Source organism: Theobroma cacao, chromosome 7 (genome assembly GCF_053813885.1).
Source record: "Theobroma cacao isolate CCN51 chromosome 7, ASM5381388v1, whole genome shotgun sequence".
NCBI classification, from domain to species: Eukaryota; Viridiplantae; Streptophyta; class Magnoliopsida; order Malvales; family Malvaceae; genus Theobroma; species Theobroma cacao.
Window position 1 is genome coordinate 36137645 of NC_142645.1, and position 25728 is coordinate 36163372.

Sequence of the window (25728 nt, forward strand, 5' to 3'; positions counted from 1 at the left end):
AGGGTGCAAAGCAAAGATTCCTTGTTCTTCCACTATGAGGCTTGTATTGCCTTTTCTTGACTATATACCCTTCCACGCTTCAAAAGCTGTCACAAAACTCACTTCAAAAGCAGTCTCAAAACCTCCCAATTAGAGAAGAAGAATGATCGCCAGTTGATCTCAATCTTCAATATCTTGAACCCATGCCAAATCTGCATCCAAGCAGTTCAGCAATCATTGCATGGCATATGTATGTCTTTAAAATAAAGAGGAATCAAGATTTGAAGATTTTTCAACTTAAATTTACTTTCTTCCCAGGGAGAGGAACACAGATTTCACAGCTTTGAACAATGAAGTCAAAAATTAATGCTTTACTCAAATCAAAGGACGAGCACAAGTGTAAGTTTTCTTCTTATTAGGCAGATTCTAAGAAATCAACAAAATTACAAAGAGTAAATAATGTCTCAAGATTTTTGTGCATTTGTGTGCCCGGGGATAGTGCTGGGGGGCTAGGGGCATTATGCCCCCTAGCTTTTTCAAACTCGTTAAACAGTAAAATTTTCTTCATTTTTCTTATTAATCCTCACCAGTGCCACTTAAATTTCTCAAAATTAAGTCCACAGACTAGCACTGCAAGAATTAAGCTTACTTCTTAATAGGATGATTCAAGATAATTAACAAAATCACAAAGATGAACTAATATCTTTAACTTTCTGTGTGTGTGTGTGCATGCATGCACGCATGTCTTTGAGTGCAGAGATGAAGACTGAAGACGGGGCAAGGAGTCATAACCCCCACTGGTTTTTCACAATTGATGCTTATCTTCTAAAGTTTTCCTCATTTTTCTTCTTAGTCCTTACTTCACCTCTCTTAACTTTCTCAAAATTTTATTACCATTTAAGCTCTTCAATCTCTCTACTTATTCCTAGGCTACCTCAGTTTAGCTAATGCATAAATATATTACTTTCAGCAAAACCCCCTTTTTTATACAGTTGCTTGATTTCCACATATACATTCTGCAGAACTCCTTTTTAACATGGAGTATTTGTTTGTTCGTTTTTTTCGATGTGTTTGTATGTGTGTTATCAGTTACACTTTTGGAGTGAGGAAATTGAATCCTTCCCTTTGTGTTGGGGAAACCATGCAGTAACCAACGGAACAAACCCCTGCATGCACCCATATACTATTACTCCTATTAACGCTCAGCTTTTAAGTTTTACTTTTCTAATTGTCAGCATGATCATTTCTTTTTCTTTGCAACATTATTAAAAATTACAAATTTGCATACAACACAATAATTTCTTATGGAAATAAATTTTAAAGTGAATTATTTCTTTTCAAAAAATAAAAAATAGTTCTTAAAAGAGTGTTCATGCCCTCTTAACTTCAAATCTTGGCTCCATCCCGGTCAGTGCGTATGCTTGTGCATGAGTGCATGAATGCATGTGTGTACTTTGTAGAAGAGTTTGCACTGCATGCATATGCTTACAAGTGTATGACAAGGACAAGGGATAGAGAAAAAACCTTGAAGTACAGTTTCAACAGCTGCATTTGGAACAAGAAGACCAACAATTCGCTGGTTATCAGCAGTGGTTTCTAGCCGTACAACACGAAGTCTCCTATGGCTAAGACGGGCCTGTAACGATAACTTGAGGTTTTAGTTGTACAAAAGCAATTACATATAATGATTAAAAAAAATTTGTATAATTAAACATCAAAAACTTCTGAGCCTTTCAGAAGATCTTAAATATTTCATAATATATGAGGCAAATATTTTAAACATAAGAAATCCTCTAGTCAGAAAAATAAACCATGAAGAGAAAACAGTTAGAGAAGGGGCAAGCACACTAAAGCTCAATTCTCAAACAACTCCACAGAAGGCCAGGCAAGACTCAAGAATTTACTCTTCCTAATTTACAGTTATTTTCCTCTAATTACCTTAAATGACTATGCATTGCTCCCCTACATTTACCAATTGATACAATTATGAAGTTTTATGAGCTCAATATTTTAACCATGGGCAGATTTTGCACAGCATATTTTGCAAATAAAACAATGCTGTGCAAAATCTAAAAATATTAATTTATATATGCAAGGCTTGCCCTAACACGCCAGAACAACTACAGGAAGTGATTTCGGAAATATAACAAAGAAAGAAAAGGAATGAATGTATTTTCAGTAACAGCTGAGTTCTCGTATGACTTCCCATGAAGAAACAATATGAGTAGCGCCTCTATTGAAAAGATAAACAAATTAATGTTTGTATCTTTATCAACGTTTAAAATGTTCAGAATCAAAAATCATATTTGGCATAAGAAAGTATATAGAATGAGAAAAGTAATGCAGCAAAAGAGGATAATATGAAAAGACCAGAAAAGGGAAAAAAATGAAGATGCCAGTGCTACTTATCAGATTGTGTTGGCACCATTTTGGTTATGCTTTTCCATGTGCAAATGACTGAGGAACTACCCATGGGCCCTTAAGCATTGTCATTGATTACCAATGACTTGAAGAACGGATTTGAAATTTAAGTACTACACATCGAATGATCATTCATGATGGCTAGATCCTATTTCCTACCACAAGCCTGTTCTCTTTCAAGTAATTGAGCATCGCAGCAGCCTGAAACTAGCATAAAAGCGACACTCAACTGCACAACTAATTACCTTCGCAAACAATAAAACATGAAATGTTATCCCAATAATGCCATGCCGTGAAACACAAATTGGGAAGTATATACACACACATACAGATACGGAACAAGAATCTACTTTACAGCATGACATCACAAAGGACACAGAAAATTGTGTGGTTATAAGTTAACATGGAATTGGAAAGAAAGTGCCTTCATTAACACTTTGATACTAAAAATTATGCAACTGCCAAGGAATCATTACCAAAAAGCTGATGTCATCAAGTTACCTGCTTAGAAAGGGCCTTCTCAATTGTGCCCCAAACAGGAAGAATGAGGCCACCCAAAACATTAACTTCCTGGATTCTTCTGCCAACTGTACAGAAATTGCCAAGCTTACAATTGGGGCCATGCATGCACTGCACATATAACAAGCAGCAATCTATGTGAAAATCATGATATCAGCAAAATGGCTTTAACAGTATAACTACCAGATCAGGTCTTTCAGTAAGTTGGAGTTATGATAGATTTCATCTACAAAGGGAACAACAAAATAGATATTATATTTGACATTCGAAGAGAAAGATTCAAGAATTCAGATATAAAATTAGACCATTTAAACGTAATCACTATACCCTTAAAAAGAGGCCATTTAATTACAATGGCATTCAACAAACTGTCTACCTGTTTAGATGAGACTTCATATTCATCTTCCCATCCACTACGAGCTTTCTCTAGCAATGAAATTTTTCTGTATTTGTTTTTCAGTTCTGCTAGAGGCATTTCCCTGGAGAAAGTTGAAGTCAAAGTTAATAAGTATAAGAAATCTACTAAAAAGGTTGATTTAAGGCCTACAAATGTTTAAACTTTAAAGTAATACCGTACTGACTCCCCAACAGCAGGACGGACTATCTTAAACATTCCTGAAGCAGAGCTGAAACACAATTTAGTGAAAAAACGAATAAAATTAGTAAGTAAAGTGGGAAGTTTGACCCAGATTTGCAACAAAATACAGTTAAAACAAGTGTCTAATGAATAATGATTATACTCTTTTAAACACCTGCACTTGGTATTCTTAAGAATGAAAACAATTCCAAATGATTTGGATTATCTAATGATAATAACACAGTATGTCAATGAAGTGAGTCCTGCAAGAACGAAAAGGAATACCTCTCAAATGCTAGAATGAAATGACGTCTTCCCAACCATTCCCTTCTAGATTCATAGAATCCATCACTAGCTGAACCAAGTCCATCCTTCTTCTTCTCATCAAGCATGGTACTCGCGGACTAACAAAAATAAATCACAGATCTATGACCTTTTCACTTGTCACAAAGCAAACCAATCATGAAATTAAGTGATAAAAAAAAGTGAGAAAGAGAGAGAGAAGGTACCTCCCATGTTATTCCACGATCCAAAGTGAAAGTAAACAGCACTGTCAATGCCCCGGACATTTGATCAACATGAACAGTCTGTTGGAAGGCAGTAGTTAGCACAATCAAATTATGTGAAGCAAATCAAGACATCTGGCAAGAAATTAACCTTTGGGTTTCCTTGTAATTCAATAATATTAGCTTTCATATCAACAATTCCAGAATCAAGATTTCCTTCAATTCGTGCATTCTGAACGAGGACATCTAAGATACTGATAAACAGCTCAAATAACCTGCATTTAGATTTCGTGTATTCAGCATAATCCCAACATAACTGCAACAAGCATATGTGTTTTAAGTCAACAAGCCATGTACCTGTTCTGAATATCAGGTGGCAGTCCCAATAGACGATTTAGAAAACGACCAACATCATGCATGTCTGAATCAACTATTCGGCCAGAGAACTTTCCATTATCCTTCCCATTACCTATAGCAAATAAATGGTAATTGCATGAATAACTATCACATATGACTGAATAACAAAAGTTTTGCTCCTCTCAGTTTCTGAAAGATATATACCAAGAACCGTATCCCTAACAATTCCGACAGACACAAGAGCAGCTTTAGCCTTTGTAATAAAATCTTGAATTGTGTCTGGTTTTTCTGCTGAACATCCAGGAGGCACAACAGGCAGATTATCCTGAAAACCAAACTTAAGTTATTCCCCCCTCATTGCTTTTTCTTTGCAAATGTAATAGTACTGAAAGAAAATTACAAGAACCTGCTCCATAATTCCTCTATACATCACCATCAATGATTTTTTACCATAAGAACTATCATAATTGTAAGCACTCAAAGATGGTCCCGCCCTGCAACGTATCAGTCACATCATAAGAAAGAATCAAGGACACCATAAATATCAATAATATGCTGCATTTTATCTCCTAAAGAGCAAAGGGTGGAGCCAGCAGAACTGTTGACGAAAAATAGGGATTAGGGACCCTCATATTATAAAATTGAGTAGAAAGAACTCAAAAGGAAATTAACATCTTCCTACCGAAATTTGAAACCCTAATTAGTTTCCCGTAAGTTTCTTGATGACATGAAATGAGACTTGTATGCAGAAGTGGGTCAAGTCGGGGTGTCAATTAATTCAAAGATCATTTTTTTGACACAGGTTTATAAGCAATAGCAGGGACTCTGAGGGAGCTCAGACCTCAGACACTGCCCATGCACAAACAAATTACTCACCTGCGATCTCCCTGTGTCAAGGCTCCAAGAGATTCTAACCTCTTGGCAACAATTGATGCAAACCGGCGTTCTCCACCAAGATTGGTAAAAAGTAGCCTGCAAACCAAATGAGGACAACTAATTCTGGTCAAACAATACATCAGAAAATGAATAATCTCCACAGTAGACTTTGCAACCAACTGCATCATGCCTTTTGACTAGTTAAGTTTGACAGCATACATTTGTATTGCTAGGAGATTGAGAAAAGAAATAGTACCATCAAAGAAATAATCCAACAAATCCATTCAACTTCAAATGATTTCCGGTAGATATACAAAAATCCCAACTATAGTATTGTAGTAAATTGTATACACTAAAAGAAACCAACTATAGTCAACAAGGTACTACCAAGCTATATCAAGCTTAGGTATACTAAGACTGTTTTCACAACATCTTTGGGGGCATAGATTTACAAAAAACTGTGATCCACATTCTAAACTGAAATATCTATGCCCCCAACCACCAATGAAGACTTGTTTAACTCCTTAATACATAAATTACAAATCTTCCATAAATATTCATATACATTTAAACCTTCTACGCCAACTTTCATCATCTTCCCAAGAATGACACTCAAATTAATCCATGTTCATTCATATTTACAAATCTACATTCCTATCATGGCTATAAAGCCAATTTGATGTCATCATTTCACTAACCTCAATTTAAGGATGTGATTTCTAGATTGCACAGAAAAGCCATCAAGAAAAATAATGAAAGGGAAAGGTCAATTTGGATTTAGATATTACGAGGGGATGAAAGAAGTAACCTACAATGTGAAAGCCAAAACAAACAAGTTGAAACAATTGTAGGTTACTTTTTACATTCAACAGATGAAAATAACTATATTTCCCTTTTTATTAAAATAAAAAGGGTAAATGCCTAGCCCACCTGTACTCAGGAGCAGAAGCTTGATTGGAACGATGGGTTCTTCCGAACTGTTGAATTGCTCGGTCAGCACTCCAAGGAAGTTCCAATGTTAAATGAACCCTTCTTTTCTGCAGTAAGATGTCGATTAGCACAAAATGACAGGAGACAATAGACCACATTGTACATAACATTTCTTCACAGTTCACTCTAGTCCACAAATCAGCTCCTACAAATCAAGTGTATTTTACATGCCATACCTGATTTAGTGCTCTTCTATCTGCCTGCAAAGATACACCAGCAGACCCAGCTTCAGATATGATGGCAACCAATTTCTTACCATCCATAAAGAGCTGCTTCTCATGCATATTGACCATTTCCATTGTTACTTCCTTTCTAAAACAAGTGGGGAACATGGCAACTTAGATAACCTTCAGTATAAGGTGAACCATGGCTGAGAGGTAAACAAGTACTCAACTCACGTGTTTCGTGCCTGGTAAGTCACACCTTTTCCACTAGAGGCCCTTACAAGCATGCCTCGCCTCCCTGTCATTTCTGCAACTTTATCAGGACCTCCAAGCTGGAAAATCATTGAAGGCATAGTTAACAAGGACAATAGTGTCAGGAGAAAATGTAGAAGTATTAGCTTTATTGATAACAAATTTATCATCAGCGAACAGATAACATGGCACAAAAGCAGACAACCAGAGTAAACAGTAACATGTAAAGCAACAAATGAGATAAATCTTCTATCCTGCCCACTTGTTTACTTTTTTTTCTAGTTTCAACTGCAATTGATTTGCTTGAAGCAAAGCCTACACTAAAAGGATCTTCCCTTCCTCATCAGCTATTATTGGCACAAATGGATTTAGTCAACACCACGATTTGTTTCTAAACACACAGAAGAATAAAGATGGGTGGACCAATTTATAGTTCATTTGACCTTTTCTTTTGCAGCTTTAGTTCATTTTCTCTTAAAGAAACAAGTCAAATGAGCAAAAAAATAAAGAATGCAATGGAATGTAAATAACTTTGCATGGACCCTGTGCCAGCCTGTCAGTAGAAATTATTAATGATACTTAAAATTGCCAAATTACAGGGCACTAATCTGGATTACCTTCAACAAGATTTTTTTCAACAATGATCCAAATTCAACTGAATGAGCACTAATTTCTACCGATTGGAAAGGAGATAATAAAAAATAAAAAAAATAAAAAAAAAGGGGACTAACATCTACAAAGTTAAAAGCTTGCGAACAAGACTCCAAAATTCATTACATGGCAGCGACTGAAAACAAATAAACCTAGAACTTGGTCTACATTAGAACCTTTGACCATATTATCCTCTGCCTTTAGTCAAGTTTCTTCGCAAGGTAACAACATATGCTAATGTACCAAGAGACTATAAATTGCAACACAAAGAGGTTATAACTGATTGTCAATGAAAACAAATGATAATTACAACATTACATCCCTTCAAGATACTGAAATAAAGAGAATTCGTTCACTAAGTTCTTGGGAAGGGAAGGCAGGTATACAATTTCAATAGCTAGCATTACCCAGAACATGATTTGACCTGGCATGGCTACATGAGCCCTCAATAGTTTCTAGATAAATTGATAGGGCACTCCAAGCCCACCAAGCAGATATAAGTTTCTTGGCACCATCTTAATCAGGCAAGTCACCATTCTAAACCTGTTAGAAGATCTTTGAATCATTTCAGGCCATTGCATAACACAAAAGTCCACCCTGCACTTGCCATTCACTCTCAACTCTTCTCCATTGGGGCCCATGCAAACCATACAAATTGCACATGTGTAAGTCTAGGTTACTTGATTTTGAGAAAATGCCTCCAGTATCAGACTAAAAAGCCATGTGAGCAGTTACAAACGCACTGTTAGTCAAAGTCCCTCACCCAATACCATCCTCCAAGAAGTATAACATATCATCAAAGTTTATGAGAATCTAAACATCACACGATAACTTAGTAACACCAGTAAAGGTTGACTCAGGTTAAAACTTGTTCCACTAAAGACTCAAGGACAAAGATCATTTCACTGGTTAAGCAAAACAGGACATTTCTTAGCAAATAGAAAGTATGGGGTAGAAAATGTTCCAATGTATTTTGCTAGCAAACAGAAATCTTGCAGAGTAGGGAGGCTATGGCCTTGGTTTTCACCTTTTATCTCAAAAATAAATTACATGTAAATTAGAATTCTCATAAGCAACAGAGCACCCAAATAAAATACAAATCATTAGAGTACAGTAAGCACTTATGCAGAGTTCTGAGTAGAGAGCAAGAAGTGTGACCAACCTGGTCGATAATGTCATCCAAGGGGTTGTTTGGAAGATCCAAAGAGCGAATTATATCCAAAATTTTTGACTTACGCTGCAATGCTTGTTCATACCTGCACTCAAGTTACAGCAAATTTATTAATTCATCACCACATAAACTACAAACAACACAAACAGCCACCCCACAACTGTGAAAGTAGCACAATTAAGAATTAAAGAAAAGCATATGAGAAGAAAGAAACAACATTCAATATATAGAAACCTCTTTAAAAGTTCTTCTATATAAACACGTCTTGCTTGCATGTATTCATCTGTTTTCTCCTTGCATGAATAACATGACCACTTCTCAGGTACTAAATCTGTAATAGGTGGAACTAAACAAGCAGGATGGACGAGTTTCCCACAACAGGAACACTGAAGCAATTTCTTCCTCTCCTGGATTAATAAAAACATAACAGATATGAAGGGTTGTGGACAGTCAAAGCATAATCAAGTCAAAAATAAATTACCTCTTCACTATTGCATATCTCGCAGATCTGAAACTCATCATCTGATTCAGTAGATTCATGCCCAGAATCAGCTGCATTGATCAACACTTAGCGATCAAACACCTAGATTACCAGCTTTTTCAGAACATTGAAGCACAAAAATCTCAACACAGGTGGTGGGTACAAAATTTGACCAAAGGCACGAATGCAGAAACAACTTCAGAGGTAGTCACCATAAAAGAAAAGAAGCCAGAATAAAAAATCACATTACAATTTTCAAGAAGTGTCATCAAATGGTGATCTTAAGAATATCTGATCATCTGTACCGTGAGAGCAACTAGAAATGATAATTGAAAGTTATTATTTAAAAAGAGAGATATCAGAAAACAAAATATATATCCATTGCCAAATCTTCTCCTCCTCTTTTTCTTTTCTTTTCTCTTTTGGAATGGCAGAGGTGTTAGGTCATGGAGGTGTTTACAATATAAGGTCCCTAAATTGCACATCCATTACCATCCACTTGCTTACAGTTTAGAAAAACTTACTATCAGATTCTTCATCGCTTTCACCATCACTAGCAGGTTTCCATTTTGCAACTTTCCTAACTCTTCCTTTCAGTGAAACACCAGGTGTTGCAGAGTGCCTTTTTCGTTGAAGTTCCTTTACACTTTCATCTCCTAATAGAAGATTAGCAAGTAATCAAATTCAACCAGAAATGAGTGAAAACCAACTCAGTACCACAGACACATCATACCTTGGAGAGGTTCGGGCTTTTCAGGCAATGGATAGTTTTCTTCCACAAATTTCAGCAACAATTCTCGTGGTCCCGAAACAAAATCATCAAGTTCAAGACCCTATTTCAGACCAAGAAATAAACAATAAAAGAGCACTTACCAGAAACAAAGGCAAAAAACATAGAGTAGAAAATTTTTGCAGAATACATACATATTTTGTCACTGCTTCCTCAGTTCGTGCCTCCCCAGTACTCTGAAGGCCAATAACCACACACTTGTCTTCCTTCAGGGCTTGCTTAGCTAGCCTCACAGTAGCAGGCACCTTAGCTGACATACACATGTGTCTAAAGAAACGCTACAATAGCAAATGGGGGAACAAATTGCAAAAATATAATGAATAAATAAATATGACAACTTGTAAATTAAAAAAGAATAAAGAAAATGAGAAAACAATAGGCACAAACAAAAGACCCAGAAATTTGATATACCTGATGACTTGACCAATACATTCTCCACAACTGACTGGGATTAGGCTTCTCATTACTATGAAAAGCACTTGCTGATAGCAATTCCACTCGCAACTCTGCCCAAAGCTCTGCTGCTTTTTTATACATTGCCTAGAAACAAAATTTGATCAGAAACTAAAGAGATCCTCATTCAACTAGGGGGAGGAAGGATTTGAACGCTGTCAGCCCATTCCCACCACCTTTTGTCAGATCTAAAAAAGATTTAAAGATACAAAATCTTGGAGCAAATAAGCAGGAGATTCATATTGAAAACTATCGAAGCTTCACTATAATCAGTTCATCTGTACCTAGGTCAAAAAAAAAAAAAAAGCAAGGAAGCATAACAAAACAGAAACATTCAGAACAAATATGTAATGAGAACTAACAGTTCTGTTCACTCATAAACACAGTTACTCTTCACGGCTAATATAGATGATGTTGCACTTATGTGGATCCTTTTAAACAAAAAAATTATGAATCAGCATGTTCAAAACTACCATAAGCAAGTTTAATCAAGTTCAATAATTTTCTTTCCAGAAAAAGGAAAACAACTTAACAAGATACCAAATTTAAAAATGGAAAATAAAGAAAAAAGGATTGTGGTTAATGCAAATGGAATAAACAAACTAGAAGACAGAAAATCATTGTGGCTAATATAAATCCAATTGGCTAATATACTAAAAAAAGTCCCTGTACTTTTCAAATTCCACAGATAAGCCCCCATTCTTTTATTTGTACCCAATTGAGCCCTTAAAATACTATTTTTGTTTACTCAAGCCTTTATTTTGGCTGAAATGTCACATCAGTGTCTAAATAGTTGTTAACTTAGTCACAGTTGCGAAATATGATATTCGTGTTGAGTTGGACCTTACATTGCAGGTAACACTGGCTTACATAGCATGCCACATCAGGGTCTATGGAGCTCTTATTTGTCCACATATGTGCGATGTAGAAATTGGCGTGACAGAGATAACAGCCACAGATGTTGGTGTGCAAAAATAACAGATTTTGATTGTTTCCATCCAGATAAGGGACTTAATTCCACAAAAAAAAGTACTTTAAGGTCTCAATTGGGTATAATAGATGGATAGGGCTATTTTAGCATTTTAGCCTACAGAATTCAAAGCACTTAAATAATTGTTTACCTATAAAGAAACTACAAAACAACAAAATCTATGAAACCCATGAACATTAGCTACAAATGATTAGCAACTCAAGATGAAGCTGAGAAACCAAGTAAAGAAGTAAAAAAAAAGTAACAAAGAGAAGGTGAAGGAATGAAAGCATGCCCCTGACACTCAATCCTCTTAAGCAAGCTGAGAAACCCAGTGAAGAAGTAAAAAAAAATTAACAAAGAAAAGAGGGTGAAGGAATGAAAGCTCGCCCCTGATACTCAATCCTTTTAAGCAAACTGAGAAACCCAGTGAAGAAGTTAAAAAAAAAAAAATTAACAAAGAGAAGAAAGTGAAGGAATGAAAGTTTGCCCATGACACTCAATCCTCTTAAGCAAGCATCACAGGTGAGTCAGGGACAGCTTTTTCTTTGCTGGGTTTGGAGAGATATCATAGCGAGAGACAGGGATTTGCAAGAAAGAGAAAGTGAATCTGGTATAAAGAAAGGTGACGGCTGGAAAGGTACAAGAAATAATTTTTTCGTACATGTATAATCGCTGTTATGTCCTGACTTAAAAATGGATGGAGCAGACCTTAAAAACACAAACAATATTTAACACATTTTCAACTTGAAGGAGAACAACAGAAAGCTGCTCTTAATGCACACTCTCAGTGAACCTAACGTGCCTGGGGACCATCCTGCAAAAATTCTGTTAACAGACTTGGAAATCTTTTAGCATTAGCCTAATTGGTCTCCTTGCTGGCCCTTGTTTTATCTTTTGGTTTTAATATCTTTATGTCATTTTACGTCATTATTATTTATAAAAGAAATCTTTTCTGTTAAATAAATTGTTAGTTAACTGTTTAAAGAAAACTGATGATGCTATGAGTGCCATGTGGCCACAAATGGATGGGTGTGATGCTCCGACTCATGCATTTGGCCACTTTGGTCATAAGAACTCCAAACTGATTATAAAACATCCACGTAAGTGCAACATAATCAATACTAACGGTTGAAGACTAACAGTGTTAGTGCCTGTCCTTGATTGCACACATCTCAATAGTAGGAAAAACTCAATCTCACCAAATTATAGAATAGGGACTAAAGTGCACAGTATAACTTAGCACAGGGATTGCAAGCAGATGTTGACCTAATATACACAATAGTCATATATAACTGAATTCAATTCAATTTACAATCTCTTGTATAATGTTTTTTCAAAGGAGGTGATTGAATTCAATAAACAATTTCACTTAAAGCAAATTAAAATAAACTTACATACCTCCATTTCAGCTTCCAATGGTGCATCAATAACCTCAAACTCTACTCCCTTATAACTCAGGGTACGACATACATACATTCCCCTAAAATTTGGAAGAAGATTGTGCATGAATCAAATAATATATCCAACAAACCTATCTTACAGAATTATTCTAACATTTTTACCTTGCTTTCATGTCCATCGCAACAAGTTCCAGTGCCCCCACACCTCCTTTCTCTAAAGCAACTGCCAAAACATTCATTTTAGAAGAAGATTCTGCTAAAATTCTAACTACTGGACAGGATTTAACAAGTGGCAAAACCAAAAGAGACTCGATCTCAAGCACACACAAATCCATGAGACAGATCAGCAACTGAGGTTGGAGAATAACTAGAGATTTAGAAGGAATAGGTCGGTGAAGGTTGATTTGTGATTCAGTCGCAGCCTGTTATCAAGCAATGCCAAAAACTTATTTTGGATGTAAATATGCTACTATTTTCATGGCATAGCCTTCTATATAGGTAACATGGAGCAATAACACTTGTGCATTGCAGCAGCAAATTTTTCTTTTTCAATTCTTTTAAAAGATAAATAAATACTAAAAAGAAATAAAAAATAAATAACTAGATTGCAATTAGTCGGTTGATACCTTCAACTATATTAAAAAATGGTGTGTAAAATAAATCTCCGGTTAAAACAATGCATGCATAAGTTAGAAACAATATACTCGGTCATCAATGCAATGATCCACAAAAAAAAAAAAAAAAAAAAGAATGTTGAGGATTAAGGATAAAAACTAAAAATTGAAAATGATAGGGAATTAAAGAGAGATAGAGTGACACTGCTTAATCAGAAATACCCAAAACCCCAATGGAGAAAAAAGAGAGGAGAGAGAGATTGCATACCCAACATCATAAGCCTACAAAAAGGCAACAAAGGTTAAAGAGTGAGGGTTGAGTATGAGGATCAATCAATAAACTATTGTTGCATTATGTTGGTACAACAGTAGTAAAGCAATTAATATTTTTCAACAAAAAGTTTTTCCTTATTTTGTCAAATTGCAATGTTAATTATGGTATTTAATTATGATAAACTATTGTTGCATCATGTTGGTACAACAGTAGTAAAGCAATTAATATTTTTCAACAAAAAGTTTTTCCTTATTTTGTCAAATTGCAATGTTAATTATGGTATTTAATTATTTATTTAAGTGATTTTTCTACCATTTAAAACTCAATGGTAGGAAAAACATTCTTGACAACTATCAAGCCTCCAATTTGATATTATATTAAAAAGAATAAAATAGCAAAAAAAAAAAAAATTATCAATCAAGGATAACATTTATAAACCAAAAAATTAATATTGAGTTTCAATAAAATAAGCACTCAAAAATAATTTCAATATAAATAAAGAACCAATTTTTTTTTTTTTTTTAAAAAGCTTAAATTAAAAAATTTGACAATATATATGTGTTTGTGTGTGCGTGTTTGTGTGCATGCGTGTCCGTATGTGTGTGTTACTACTACCAAATACAGAAACCTGGTTTTCCAATTTCAGCATCTGAACATTCCAACAATTTTCTAGGGACTATAAGAGCAAAACAGTGAAAAAAAGAGCAGAGTTAGAAAAAAATAATAACTTTTTTGACAAGAAAAAATCCTCTAAAAGTTGGAATTTGAAGGCCACCATGCACACAAAGTTCTAAGAGTTCACTAAAAGATGCCATTTTTTTCTAATCAACATAAGTCTATCATTCACTGCTGGACAATCATGTAAATGGTACATAGATCATCATACTTCCTCACACTGATATTTATGCCAAAGCTAAATGCAAGGTCACAACAAGAACCTTAGTCATTTCATATGCCAAGCTTCAGTCAATATTTTGCTTCAAATACCTTGATCTAATTCTCAACAGATTTCCTATACTCAGCAGTCAATTTGCAGGCATTAAACACAAACTGAAATCAATGACAAAAAAAAAAAAAAGAGAACAGAGATAATTGATTTTAATATCACTGATCAGTTTACAAAGTTCAAAGAGACAATAACACAGACATCATCAGGTATTTGCACAGCTCATATAAAGTCGACAATCTCTCTTGCTCAACATACACATAAAAATTGGAATTACAACATTATAAAAGCATACCATCATATTGCCTGACATTGAACAACAAGTGCAGTGGAGTAGATTTTCTATAACATAGACTATATAATATGCCAAGGCTCAATTCATTTTATATTTGACATGCCCTCAATACTTATTATCAACAGATTCGCTTAAAGGGTAAAGCAGTAAAAACAGTTAAGGTTTTTAAAAATTTTGAAATTACACATGAAATATGAAAAGATAGAGAATAAGAGATTAAATACTTCCCAATCAACAGATATCCTAAATGTAATGTGCAAGCTAGATTATAATCTAAAAACAATTATACAATTTTTCCCTAATCATCATAACACTTTCTTCCTCACCATAACCTTAACTTCTCCTTTCTTTCTTTTCGGACACACCATAATTTTTTAATGAACTAAACTAATTTTCTGACAAAATATATGACTGAAGATAAGCTACAGAAAGAAACATGAAAGAGGGAAAAAACTGTCACTATAAGGGATAAAGATTAAACCTAAAAATCTCTGGAAATCAGGAAAACATGTGCCATGTCCCCAAAGCCCCAGCCTGACCATATAACCCATATTGCGTGGTTCAGAGGCACCAGTTGCTGAGCAATAAATAACCCGTGCTTCAGGAAGTCGAGCCTGTAGTTTTAGAATTTGAAAACTAAGAGTTAAGGAATTTCCAGATAAACAATCTCCCATGTTAGATGCTCATGCATATGCATACGATCCTGCATGAGGGTACATCAATACTTCTGCCAAATATGCCATAATTGGGGAGAAGGAAAAAAAAAGGGAAGAGTGAGAATGATGTGATCTTTATAGACCCCAAAGTTAAATGTTTTAGGAGCTGCAGCCTATATCATAGAATCTCAAAAGCTTTATATAATATCAACTTCTCCACATCATCAACCTATTCTAATCATATGCACAATGTCCTCTGCAGATATTCATTCCTCATAAAGAAGCATCCAAAATACAAACCTAATTGCTCTTAGAAATTTAGTGACTGTTAAGCATCCGACATAAAACCAATTGGCAATATGTAAAGCTGCTCAACTTCAAACAACAAATCTTAAACTTAACCAATGTGGGATAACTCCACTTAAATTCAATTTTATGTGCAAACCCAATAGGAACAACTCAAACAAACAGGCCTACCATGTTGCCAATGAATATAGGCAACAAACAACAAATGATATAATCTAAACCTCGGTACCATGTTAACATCTAACCTAAAACCAATTGGTAACAGGTGCAAAGACACAAGACGCAATCCAACTATAAGGTCATAATGAATTCTAAACTGAACCAACATTAGATTACACCACTAAGCACTGACCACCACTTTTCAATTCCATACCCACCTTTGTCTCTGACTTTAGATATAGTCTTTATCTTTGTTTCAAATGGTGAAATTACATTCTGAATATTTTGTTTAGTCCAACTTAATGTAAAACCCCAAAATCTTGTTATATACTTATGCATGAGTCTGAATATTTCCAGAAGCCTATTTATGACTAATATTATGCCAATACACCAAATGAATCCTTTGTGTAAACCTATGATCACCAATTCATTGGTGTTGCCACCAAAGTTTCAGAGTTGTTCTTTCTAACATTCCCTTTCAATGACATGGAGCATAAATCTTCTCTACTAATTGTCTCATAGGAATTTCAATACCCAATGCTGGTCTCCAAACTTTCCTTTGAGCTTTTCCACTAAACTCCCCAAACAAATGAGGGAAAAATGAAAAGAAAGGCTCCTAGAGTTCACAGAAATTTACTACGTGAAAGAAGCACGAAAAAAATCTGATCTTTAACTAACAAAGGGGTAGAAAACATCTTAAAAAAAAAAAACACTTAATACTTAAGTGAAAGGACAAACCTGAATTTCTAGAACTGCTTCCCCTGTGCGCGTTGGCTGACTTCCAGCTTCAGGCACTAAGTTTTTGGCTTTGTGGCACTACAATGAAGCCATTGACCCTTAGCAATAAAAGATAGAAAAATATATTGAAACCACAGAACACTATCTCATCATGTAATCAACAAGAACATTAAAAAAGGGAAACCACTGAAGCAACAAGGAAGATTTGAAAACAGTTCCAAAAGAAATAAAGTGTACCTCATCGAATATGACAAGCCCATCAAACCCTGATCCGCACCACTGCACAAGCTGCTGCAGACGAGAACGACCTTTCTCAGAAGACGCAATGAGACTACTATATGTCAAAAATACAACTCCCTGCCTGATTCCAACAGACTTTGAATCAAGCTTTGAATAAGGCAACTTGTTCAGAGCATGAACTGCATAAAGAAACAAATATTTAATATTCTCTCATAGCATAAAGGCAAATTAAAGCAGCATAACCACAAAGCTAACATTTTCCTTTTTCCTCAACAATAAACTTTTGCAATACAACAAAAGATGTAAGTAGATATTGCTAATCATAATTTTATTTGCACAGTACTGTTGATCTTTTGTGATATAAGCATGCTATGCCCTCTCCAAATGCACTGAGAAGCTCAACAATGCCACCTCAAATCACAAACTTACTAATGCAATTTAACTGAAAAAACTTCAAATGGGTAAGCAGACAGCCTGATAAGGAAAGAACATAAATTGATGCTTGATGAAAGGAGGATAAATTGCTTTACAAAAAAAAAAAAAAAAACTTGGAGACTACAATAATTTCATATACCTATGCTGATATATGTTCAGGGGAAGACTTTGAGCTAAGCCCCCCCACTAAGTCAAGGGTTAAATCTCATAACTTACCATTTACATGTACAGCATGGATTTTCAGCACAAATCAGAGTAATGACTTTTAAAAAAAAACCATTTCATGATTAAAAGAAATTTTAGTTTCAAAAGAGTTCCCATATAATCAGCTTTTGTGCAGCTATGCACATGTTTCTTATCTTCCCACTTGAAACACCCACAACAAAAAAAATAAGTTGACCTCCGTAATTGGTGGTTTTACCGAATATTACTCTCTTACAATTCATTTGCTAAGCTCATGATTACCCCCAATTTTTGTAATATTGCATATCAAATCGATCAAGAAAAAATATTAGAATAAAAATCAAATATAATATTTTATTGACACAGTGTGCATACACGGGGCTGCCATACAAGTCTAATGAAATAGCTACAAATGCGACAACAAAAAACCAACTACAACAACAAGAAAACGAAAACCGAAAAAAAATTCCAAGTAACAAACTAATGATTCATTTATACATTGACTGGAAGAAGGGAACTAACTGAAGTGCTAAAAACTCTTTTTTCTTCTCTTCTTTTTCTTCACTTTTCTTTCAATTCCAGAACAGTCAAGAACAGTCAAACCAACAAAGAGGCAAGGTGATAAATGAGGACTTGAAAATATAGGGGTGATTTATAACTGAAATACTCCCACAAAAATATAGTACCAAAATATATTTTGTCAAAGCTGCAGGCAACTTAACCAAGGAAGCCAAAAAACGGATAACTAATTTAAGAAAGCATTTACATCTGTTCAACACATTCATGAAATCCCTTCATTCCATATTTCGATCATAAATTGTAGTAAATGATTCAAATCAAATTTCAAATATTTACCTTCAATGCATGCCGCACCGACATCATCCAAGTCTCTTCTTGCATCAAACTTTAAGTCCGAACCAACAGAAATCCACCTGTGTAAGATCATCACAGTCAAGACAAGAAAGAGATATGTTATAAAACAGGAAACAAATTACAACATATCCTGGCCGGCAGCAAAAAGTATCATGGAAGCAGCTCTGCGTGCATACATATATTGCAACCTAAAACTTACAATGCTTTCCTCCTCCCATGGTGCCAATTCTCCCATATTAGCCCTGCAATTGTTCGACCTTTACCCACACCAGCCCCATCTCCAATAAAGAATCCAGCCCGAGCACTACTTGGGAGGTGCTGGTGGTGTCTCTGTCAAGGATATCAACACTAGTTTACAACTGAAGAAACAGACTTAAAATTGTTAACCATATTTCTGTCATAAAAGAAACCTGACAAGCATAGACCAATGTCTCAATCTGCAAGCATGACAAGGCCTTTGAACTTTCCATATCATCTTTGATTCTTAGATCATAAATGGGCTCAGGGGGCTGCACTGCAGATAAGGAAGATGTCTCCACAATAGGATCTGGATGAGGAGGCCCAATAGATAGTTTTGGCGGGCGCTGCCACATAAAAATCATTTGGGTTAGTGGTTCCCAAGCTTCAAATGAAAAGTTGAGGCAAAAAAATTTAAGAAGATGTAAAGAAGGAAAAAGAAAACTTGTGAAAATGTAGTCTTCTAAAATAAAACTCACATAGTCTGTAAAAGTTTCTCCCACTGGCCCACCTTCATCTTCTTCTCGCTCCACTTCAATGGCTACCTGACAGGTTTTACAATCATATGGAAAATAGAAGCATAGAAATAAGAAGAACAGAAAAATATTCTCATAAGTACAACATACAATGAAAGCAGAATCACTAGCAGTGGAAACCTCTACTGTTTGCTTTTAGGCTGAAAAAACAGGGTGGGGAAAGGAAGTTGGACACATTCACAAGCTAAAGGAGAAGTTTTGGGCATGGGTCATAGTAAAAAGCGCATATGAGGTACATTATGATTGGGAACAATTAATAGTTGGAATCTTGGAATTTCTAAAGACATATTAATCCACTTAGATATCCAATTCTTTCAACATTGTTTTCTTCATACAGGTCTAATTTTTGCCTAAAATATTAGACATTTCATAGATATTTCTTATGTTTCACGAAGGAACTTTCTTCCTGAGCTACACTCTCTGTACAATATGATTTTGTCTTACTGTAACTAAATTCCCCCAATATGCTTAAAGGAGGGCAATGATGTTGCACTTGCAGTTTAATGGAAGTCAACAAATAAAAAATAGCAAAAACAGCATCCCATCTTATCTTCAGTGAGTGCAAGGTACCCCTACTTATCCATGATAAACCTAGAATTTCAATAACATTAAAATCCTAACAAGTATTTGGTTGACATGACACAGCTCAGGTTTAAGAATTTGTATTAATGTAAAGATAAAAACATAACAGAACTATGCATGACAACTTGCTCAAGACCCACCAACTGTTGATGAGAAGAGAATTTCTGGTCTTGATAAATCAGGCAATGCAACTTGTTACCATCCTAAAAAGATAGCAAATACTGTATCCCTAATGGAAAACATTTATGAAATTGTCCAAATAAATAGCTTTCTTTTTTTTTGAAAAGTGTCCAAATTAATAATTCATCCAATGAAATGGCTCATTCAAGGGGTGTGTTTTCTGTGAACTTGAATCATTACAACCTGATCACGTTTTCACATTACTAATCATACTTAACATTACTTGTAGTAGCAACATAATAACTATAATTTAGGCTCATAAACTTACAATAGCCTGCATATTCCTCTATAACACAGTAAAAGTTAGAATCCAACAACACAAAAATAAACAAAATTAGGGTCACAGATATATAGAAAAAAAATAGCAGTGGCAAAATCAATTCAAACAACTAAATTGAACCGAAAAAACACTGATAACACAGTCATAGTTCACTAAGGCGTCATTTGGTTGTTGCTTTTCCTGCTTGATTTTGCTTACAAAAAAATTGCTAAAAAGTACAAGCAAATAGTAGAAAGCAATATCATAATTAATTACAAAGGAAAAAAATTGAATAACTTGTAATATACTAATTCTGAGATAATTTTTCTTGATAGAAGTAAGATCATACAGTTTGCAATACAAAATTACAATTTTACTTTTAATTATTCAAAAATATAATTCATTTTTGTATTGAAAAGCACTTGTTGCTTTTTATTGGCATAAGCGAAAATCAAATAGCAAAATTAACAACCAAACACTACCAATAAGCATCCAACAATGAACAATGAAATTAAAAAAAATAAAAGGAAAAAAACCTCGTTGACTTCTTCAGGAGGCGGAGGTGGACGGGGCTGCGGAGGCGGAAATAGTTGTTTCATCTTGTTCAAATCGACAGCCAAATCGACCCCACACTGAGGGCAAGAAAACCTGGCCAGCCCGTGTGGTACGTTGAGGATAGCCTTGCAATTGGCGCAGGGGAGTTGGATCTTGGTCGGATCGATTCCATGCGCCGGCACCGACTGGTTAGGCGGAGGATTATTAGTGCGAGCCCTTGTCATGAGCTCCGGCGGCAGCATTTGGGGGAGCTGGCAAGTGGGACAAACGAATTCTGTGACGCCAGGGCCCACGGTGAGGATCATTCGGCATCCGGCGCAGCGGACTTGGACACCAGGAGCGGCGGGTGCGGCGGCAGGGCCAGGGGGTTGTTGTTGGGTGAGAGGTGGCGGAGGGATTGAAGGCTGGGCCATGATGTGTGTTGAAAAATCTTGATAAATGGTTCTGAGTTGTTGGAGTGTGGGAGAGTTTGGGTTTTAAGTTTTTACCTTTGAGAAAGAATTGATTTAGAGAAATTTGTTGTTAGGGCGCCAACAGCCGAAGAGCCCAACCACTGTGCCTCACTCCAAAAACTCAATGGGGAATTGAATTTGGGGAATTTTGCTCTCTTGAATCCGATTTTAAATTTTATTTCAAAGCCTCGTCTGTTTTTTTTTTTTTTCGTCTGTCTTCTTGTGGGCGCATATCTCGCGCCTCACTCTTTAGGCTCACACCGTGCATTCCTAGGGGTTTCCATCTTGCTCCCAAGTGTTTCAAAAGCTTAGTGGACAAGAGAGTTATGGCATTCTTCCTCGTTCAATCAAGTGACACTCTCGTTGCCTTGCTCACATGGAAGTGATCCACTTTCTCCTTAAATTTCCAAAAGGCCTCGACGAGTTCCCAACTAGCCTCATTATCAAGTAGTCCTCTCTATTGGACCAAGCATTGATGTTACGACTTACAGTGTTTCTACCTTAGCACCGGCTCGACCAAAATCTTCTCCACTATCTTATTGTATGAAACCTTGGTCCCCATTGGAGGTCTTTGGTGTTCACCCCTTATTGGGTCCTTGGGGTCTTTATAGTAAGACTTCAACATACTCACATGGAAGACTAGACGAGTCCTTAGCTTGGGCAACTGGTTTAGCTTGTAGGTAGCCTTATCCATTCTCTGAAACAATTTAAAGGCCCCTCATAACATACGCACCAATCCCTTCTCCAAGCCTTGATGTCTCAAAATCAAGTGTAGCTTGACCATCATTAAACCCTCTTCCTCAAACTGCACTTCTTTTCTATTCTAATCTAATCACTTCTTAGTCCTATTACCTACCTTTTAAAGGCATGCACAATCCAAATCATGTTGTTTACGTCACCCTTTGGCACATTTGTAAGCTTCAAGGTAGGCCTTGTATAACTTGTCATAATTAAGTCAAGATTGATATCTAGTAATGTATCATGACCACTTAAATATTAAAAAGAGTCATAATGATTTGACTCAACTTTTTAGTCCCATATAATTATTATCCTATCATCTAATATCTCAACAAAACATAGAGCATGGTGTAATGACTAATCTAATTTTATCTTTGTCATTCTAGCACTTGATTCTAATAATCAAATTCATCATTAAAGAGGACAAACCCTTTTGTTGACATCTTCACATGCTTAGGCCTAGGGTTTATATGAGTTATTACTAATCAAGGTGCAATAGGATATTCTCCTTAGTTTGATCACTTAAGCTGATAGATTCTCTATTGATCATTGACTTACCTTCATGTGTTTCATTCTATATCCAATATTTATCCATCTTTAAGCATCTTTGATTAAGGCCCACTTTAGATAGTATCAAAAAGTAACGTTCCACACACAAGGAAATATAATAATCTAAAGTTTAAGGATCACTTGCATAACTATCATATGAGAGTTTATTTCGTAGAAAAATTGAGTGATATACTAAATGGGATTCTCATGAAGGTCATATTTAATGAAATTGTTCTTGTAACAAACAACCACATGTTAGTTCAAGTATCCTTAAACACTTGCCCACTTTACAAGTTAGGAGGAATATAACCACATGTCGATCTCTATGCTTTAGCAATATCCATTTTTCTTGATAAAACATTGACTATGAACAATTTAGGAATAACTAGGAGTAGAGCTAGCCAATTTTTGTTGGGGGTCAAAAACAGAGAAATAAGAGCAAAAACTTTTTGAGAGGGCCATTAAGACAAAAAAATATATGCCTTTTAAAAATATATATAATATATACAAGATTTTAAAAATTTTGGGTTAAATACACAAGGCTTTGTCCTTGGGAATAATGTTTTGATGTAATAAGGATATAATAATTATATAACCATTTATAATTCCTTATACAAAGCATATGACATTCCATGGATTTTATTTCATCTAATCGACATTTATAGTTCTTATAAAAATAAAATATGCCTTTCATTAAATGTAAATGCTTAACAAACATAATGTATCTGTGTACAGTTGTTGTCGATTTTATCATGCAAGTGTACATATCATAACAAGTAAGATAATAGTAAGTACAGTGCCAAATCTCATAAAGAATTGTCCCAACGTTTGCTAAATACTAAAATTAACACAACCTAATCTTATTCAAACAACCAAATTAAAGTGATTAATGTTGAAAGCAAAACTAAAACTAAATAATAGCTAAATTGAATCTAGAAGCTAATGGACAAAACTTTACTAGAGAAATTCAATTAATAAAAAATCTAAAATTTTAATATCCCTCAACACTTCATCTTAATCTTTTTTCTCTTTCTAAACTTGTTGTAATGGATTAAGTTCCTAACCTAAAGTCCTAATTTGTTTATAAGTCTCTATCGAGGTTCTTATAAGAATATCTCTCCCAATTTGTTTACTATATGTCTATATAAATTCATCTGAAGAAAGATTCATTAAGTTTATGCTCTAATCTTAGCTACATGTGACGCATAGATATATGTCTATCATATATGAAAGTCAAATCACCTAATTAACTAAGTAAATTTGAACATATGTTATTCCATTCATATCCTAATCTAACCTCCCTTCATTAAGTTGTATTTAGATATCCAAATCAATCTAATTGGTGATCAAGCTATTAGAAGTATTAAACATAAAATTGGAATAAACAACTCATATTTTGCAGATAAAGTATTCAAATTACATGTTAAGTTTAATCATAATCCTAGAAAAAGTAAATTAGTTCATAATATCTACTAAAAACATAATCAAAATAAAATCAACCATCAATCCAAGTAAAAGAAAGTTAGAAAAGAATAAAAGTAGATAGAGAAACTAAGAATTAAAGCTTTTGAATCTCAATCTTCTTCGATTTTCCCTTACTTTCTTGCTTTTGTTGATGGCTTCTTTTTCTCTAGAAAAGCTGCTTTGAATGCCTCATTTGAAACCTTTAAAAAATGCCCTTTAAATACCTCTCAAAAGCCTTAATTTCTCAAAAATTGTAAAAGTAGTATTTTTAAATCATGACACGACACCGCGACCTTCCTTTTTGGGCACCGCAACACCCTACTCTTAGCTACAATATGGTGCATTCTTCTTTTGGGCACCATGGCCTTTCCTTCGTTGGCACCATGCTACTATTTTCTTTAGTCCTTGTATGGCAATTTGGGCATCAAGGGCTTTTTGGCCTCCTTCTCTCCAAGGTTGCAACTTTCGTTTTCTTATGCTACCTTGTGTAAAAACTACAACAGTCCAACTTCTTCCAATGCGATTTTCACCTAGATTTGATCCAAACTAGGCTGTAACACCTCGTAGTTTGGTATGGTGGCTAATAGAGTTATGGGATACCAACTGAGGTTAATTAAAGCGTCTAAGAGTGTTGAAGGGTGAAAGGAATATTTTGAAATAAAATATTTCATATGCAACAAAATAATAATAAAATAATAATATCTTATTGAGGTCAAAGTTGTGGAGTTAAAAGGTGTTATAAAGCTAAACCAGGGCACAGTGAGATGCTTTGGAGCTTTAAATGGCCAGAGGAAAATTTTTGAATAAAATAATATTAAAATAATATAGATGTTAAATTGGTTACATTACATGAAGAATGTGTGATTTGTACAATTTGTCTAAGTGGGGGAATGGAAGTAAGAAAAATTTCGAAGAAAGGAAGCTTTAGTGGGGCCTTGTACTTTCATTAAATTAAGAGAGAAAGAATAAGTATGTATTTAAATATTATAGTGACACTTTGGTGGAGTATGAATTTGATATTTTATTTGTACAAGTGTAAAAGAAGAAAAATAGAAGAAAATTGAATTTGAAGAAAAAAATTGGAGGACCTATGTCCAATTTCTCCATTTTAAGCTAAGTGTATATTTGATAAATATATTTTTATTTTGGAAAGCAAGATGAAATTCAAGATGAAATGCAAGTAAAATGAAATACAAGTGAGATTGTATAGCATGATGGAATTTGCATGTGAAGTTACTATTACATGCAAATGATTGCATGTAACATGGATAAAGCTTAGTAGGAGACATGTGGGATACCCACCATATGAAAGATGACAAAGAGAACAAGAACAAAGAATATTTAATTGAAAGAAACCATGCTTGAAATTTGAATGGGTACACATGGTGGTAGAGAAAGGATTAACAAGAAAAGAAATAAAGTAAGGATTGCATGAAATCCTTTTAGTTTTGAAAAAGGCCAAATAGGATTCAAGAGTGGAAAAATGCATGATGTCTTATTGGTTCATGGGATGGCAAAGGTTGCTGGCAAAGAAATTTTGCATGAAACAAACTAAAAGAGAATACCATTAGGACCAATGCATGGGCAAGGCAGTCTAATCGAAGGATAAAGAAATGGATAATGTAACACCCCATACCCTCGTATAATAGTCAACGTAACCATCCCGGTAAGACAAAAGACTGATTGATGCGAATTTATGTGCTAAAGAGCGATAAAAGGTGAAAGGAATGTTCAATAGTCAAATATTTCGCATGCGCAGAAATAATAATTAAATAATAATATCTTTGTAGAGGATGAATTAGCAAGCTAAAAGATGATTTGGAAGTGAATTAGGACATAATAAGACCTTTCGGGATCAGAGGAGACAAGTGAAAAATTTTGGAATAAAATAATATTT

General features: G+C 34.9%; 1 protein-coding gene across 2 annotated transcripts; it reads right to left on the reverse strand.

The window, feature by feature from the left end:
* Nucleotides 1–21: 21 nt before the first annotated feature.
* Nucleotides 22–21506, reverse strand: EMB1135 (RING/FYVE/PHD zinc finger superfamily protein). Of its 2 annotated transcripts, none has more exons than XM_007022687.3 (32): nucleotides 20610–21506; nucleotides 18996–19061; nucleotides 18690–18863; nucleotides 18479–18609; nucleotides 18262–18338; nucleotides 16786–16967; nucleotides 16549–16626; nucleotides 15171–15303; nucleotides 12723–12783; nucleotides 12559–12640; nucleotides 10146–10274; nucleotides 9869–10012; nucleotides 9678–9777; nucleotides 9469–9600; nucleotides 8945–9015; nucleotides 8698–8870; nucleotides 8455–8548; nucleotides 6624–6721; nucleotides 6402–6537; nucleotides 6166–6272; nucleotides 5236–5331; nucleotides 4766–4853; nucleotides 4564–4684; nucleotides 4360–4471; nucleotides 4154–4277; nucleotides 4006–4083; nucleotides 3782–3900; nucleotides 3492–3545; nucleotides 3296–3398; nucleotides 2902–3030; nucleotides 1504–1615; nucleotides 22–191 (listed from the first exon to the last, which is right to left on the reverse strand). In XM_007022687.3, the coding sequence occupies exons 1-32, from the start codon at nucleotides 21039–21041 to the stop codon at nucleotides 160–162; spliced, it is 3768 nt and encodes a 1255-aa protein (XP_007022749.3). In that variant the 5' UTR covers nucleotides 21042–21506; the 3' UTR covers nucleotides 22–159. The 2 variants fall into 2 exon arrangements, with proteins under 2 accessions (XP_007022749.3, XP_088664028.1); XM_088807902.1 differs by having other exon boundaries at nucleotides 18996–19057; nucleotides 20610–20741.
* Between the last annotated feature and the right edge of the window lie 4222 nt (nucleotides 21507–25728).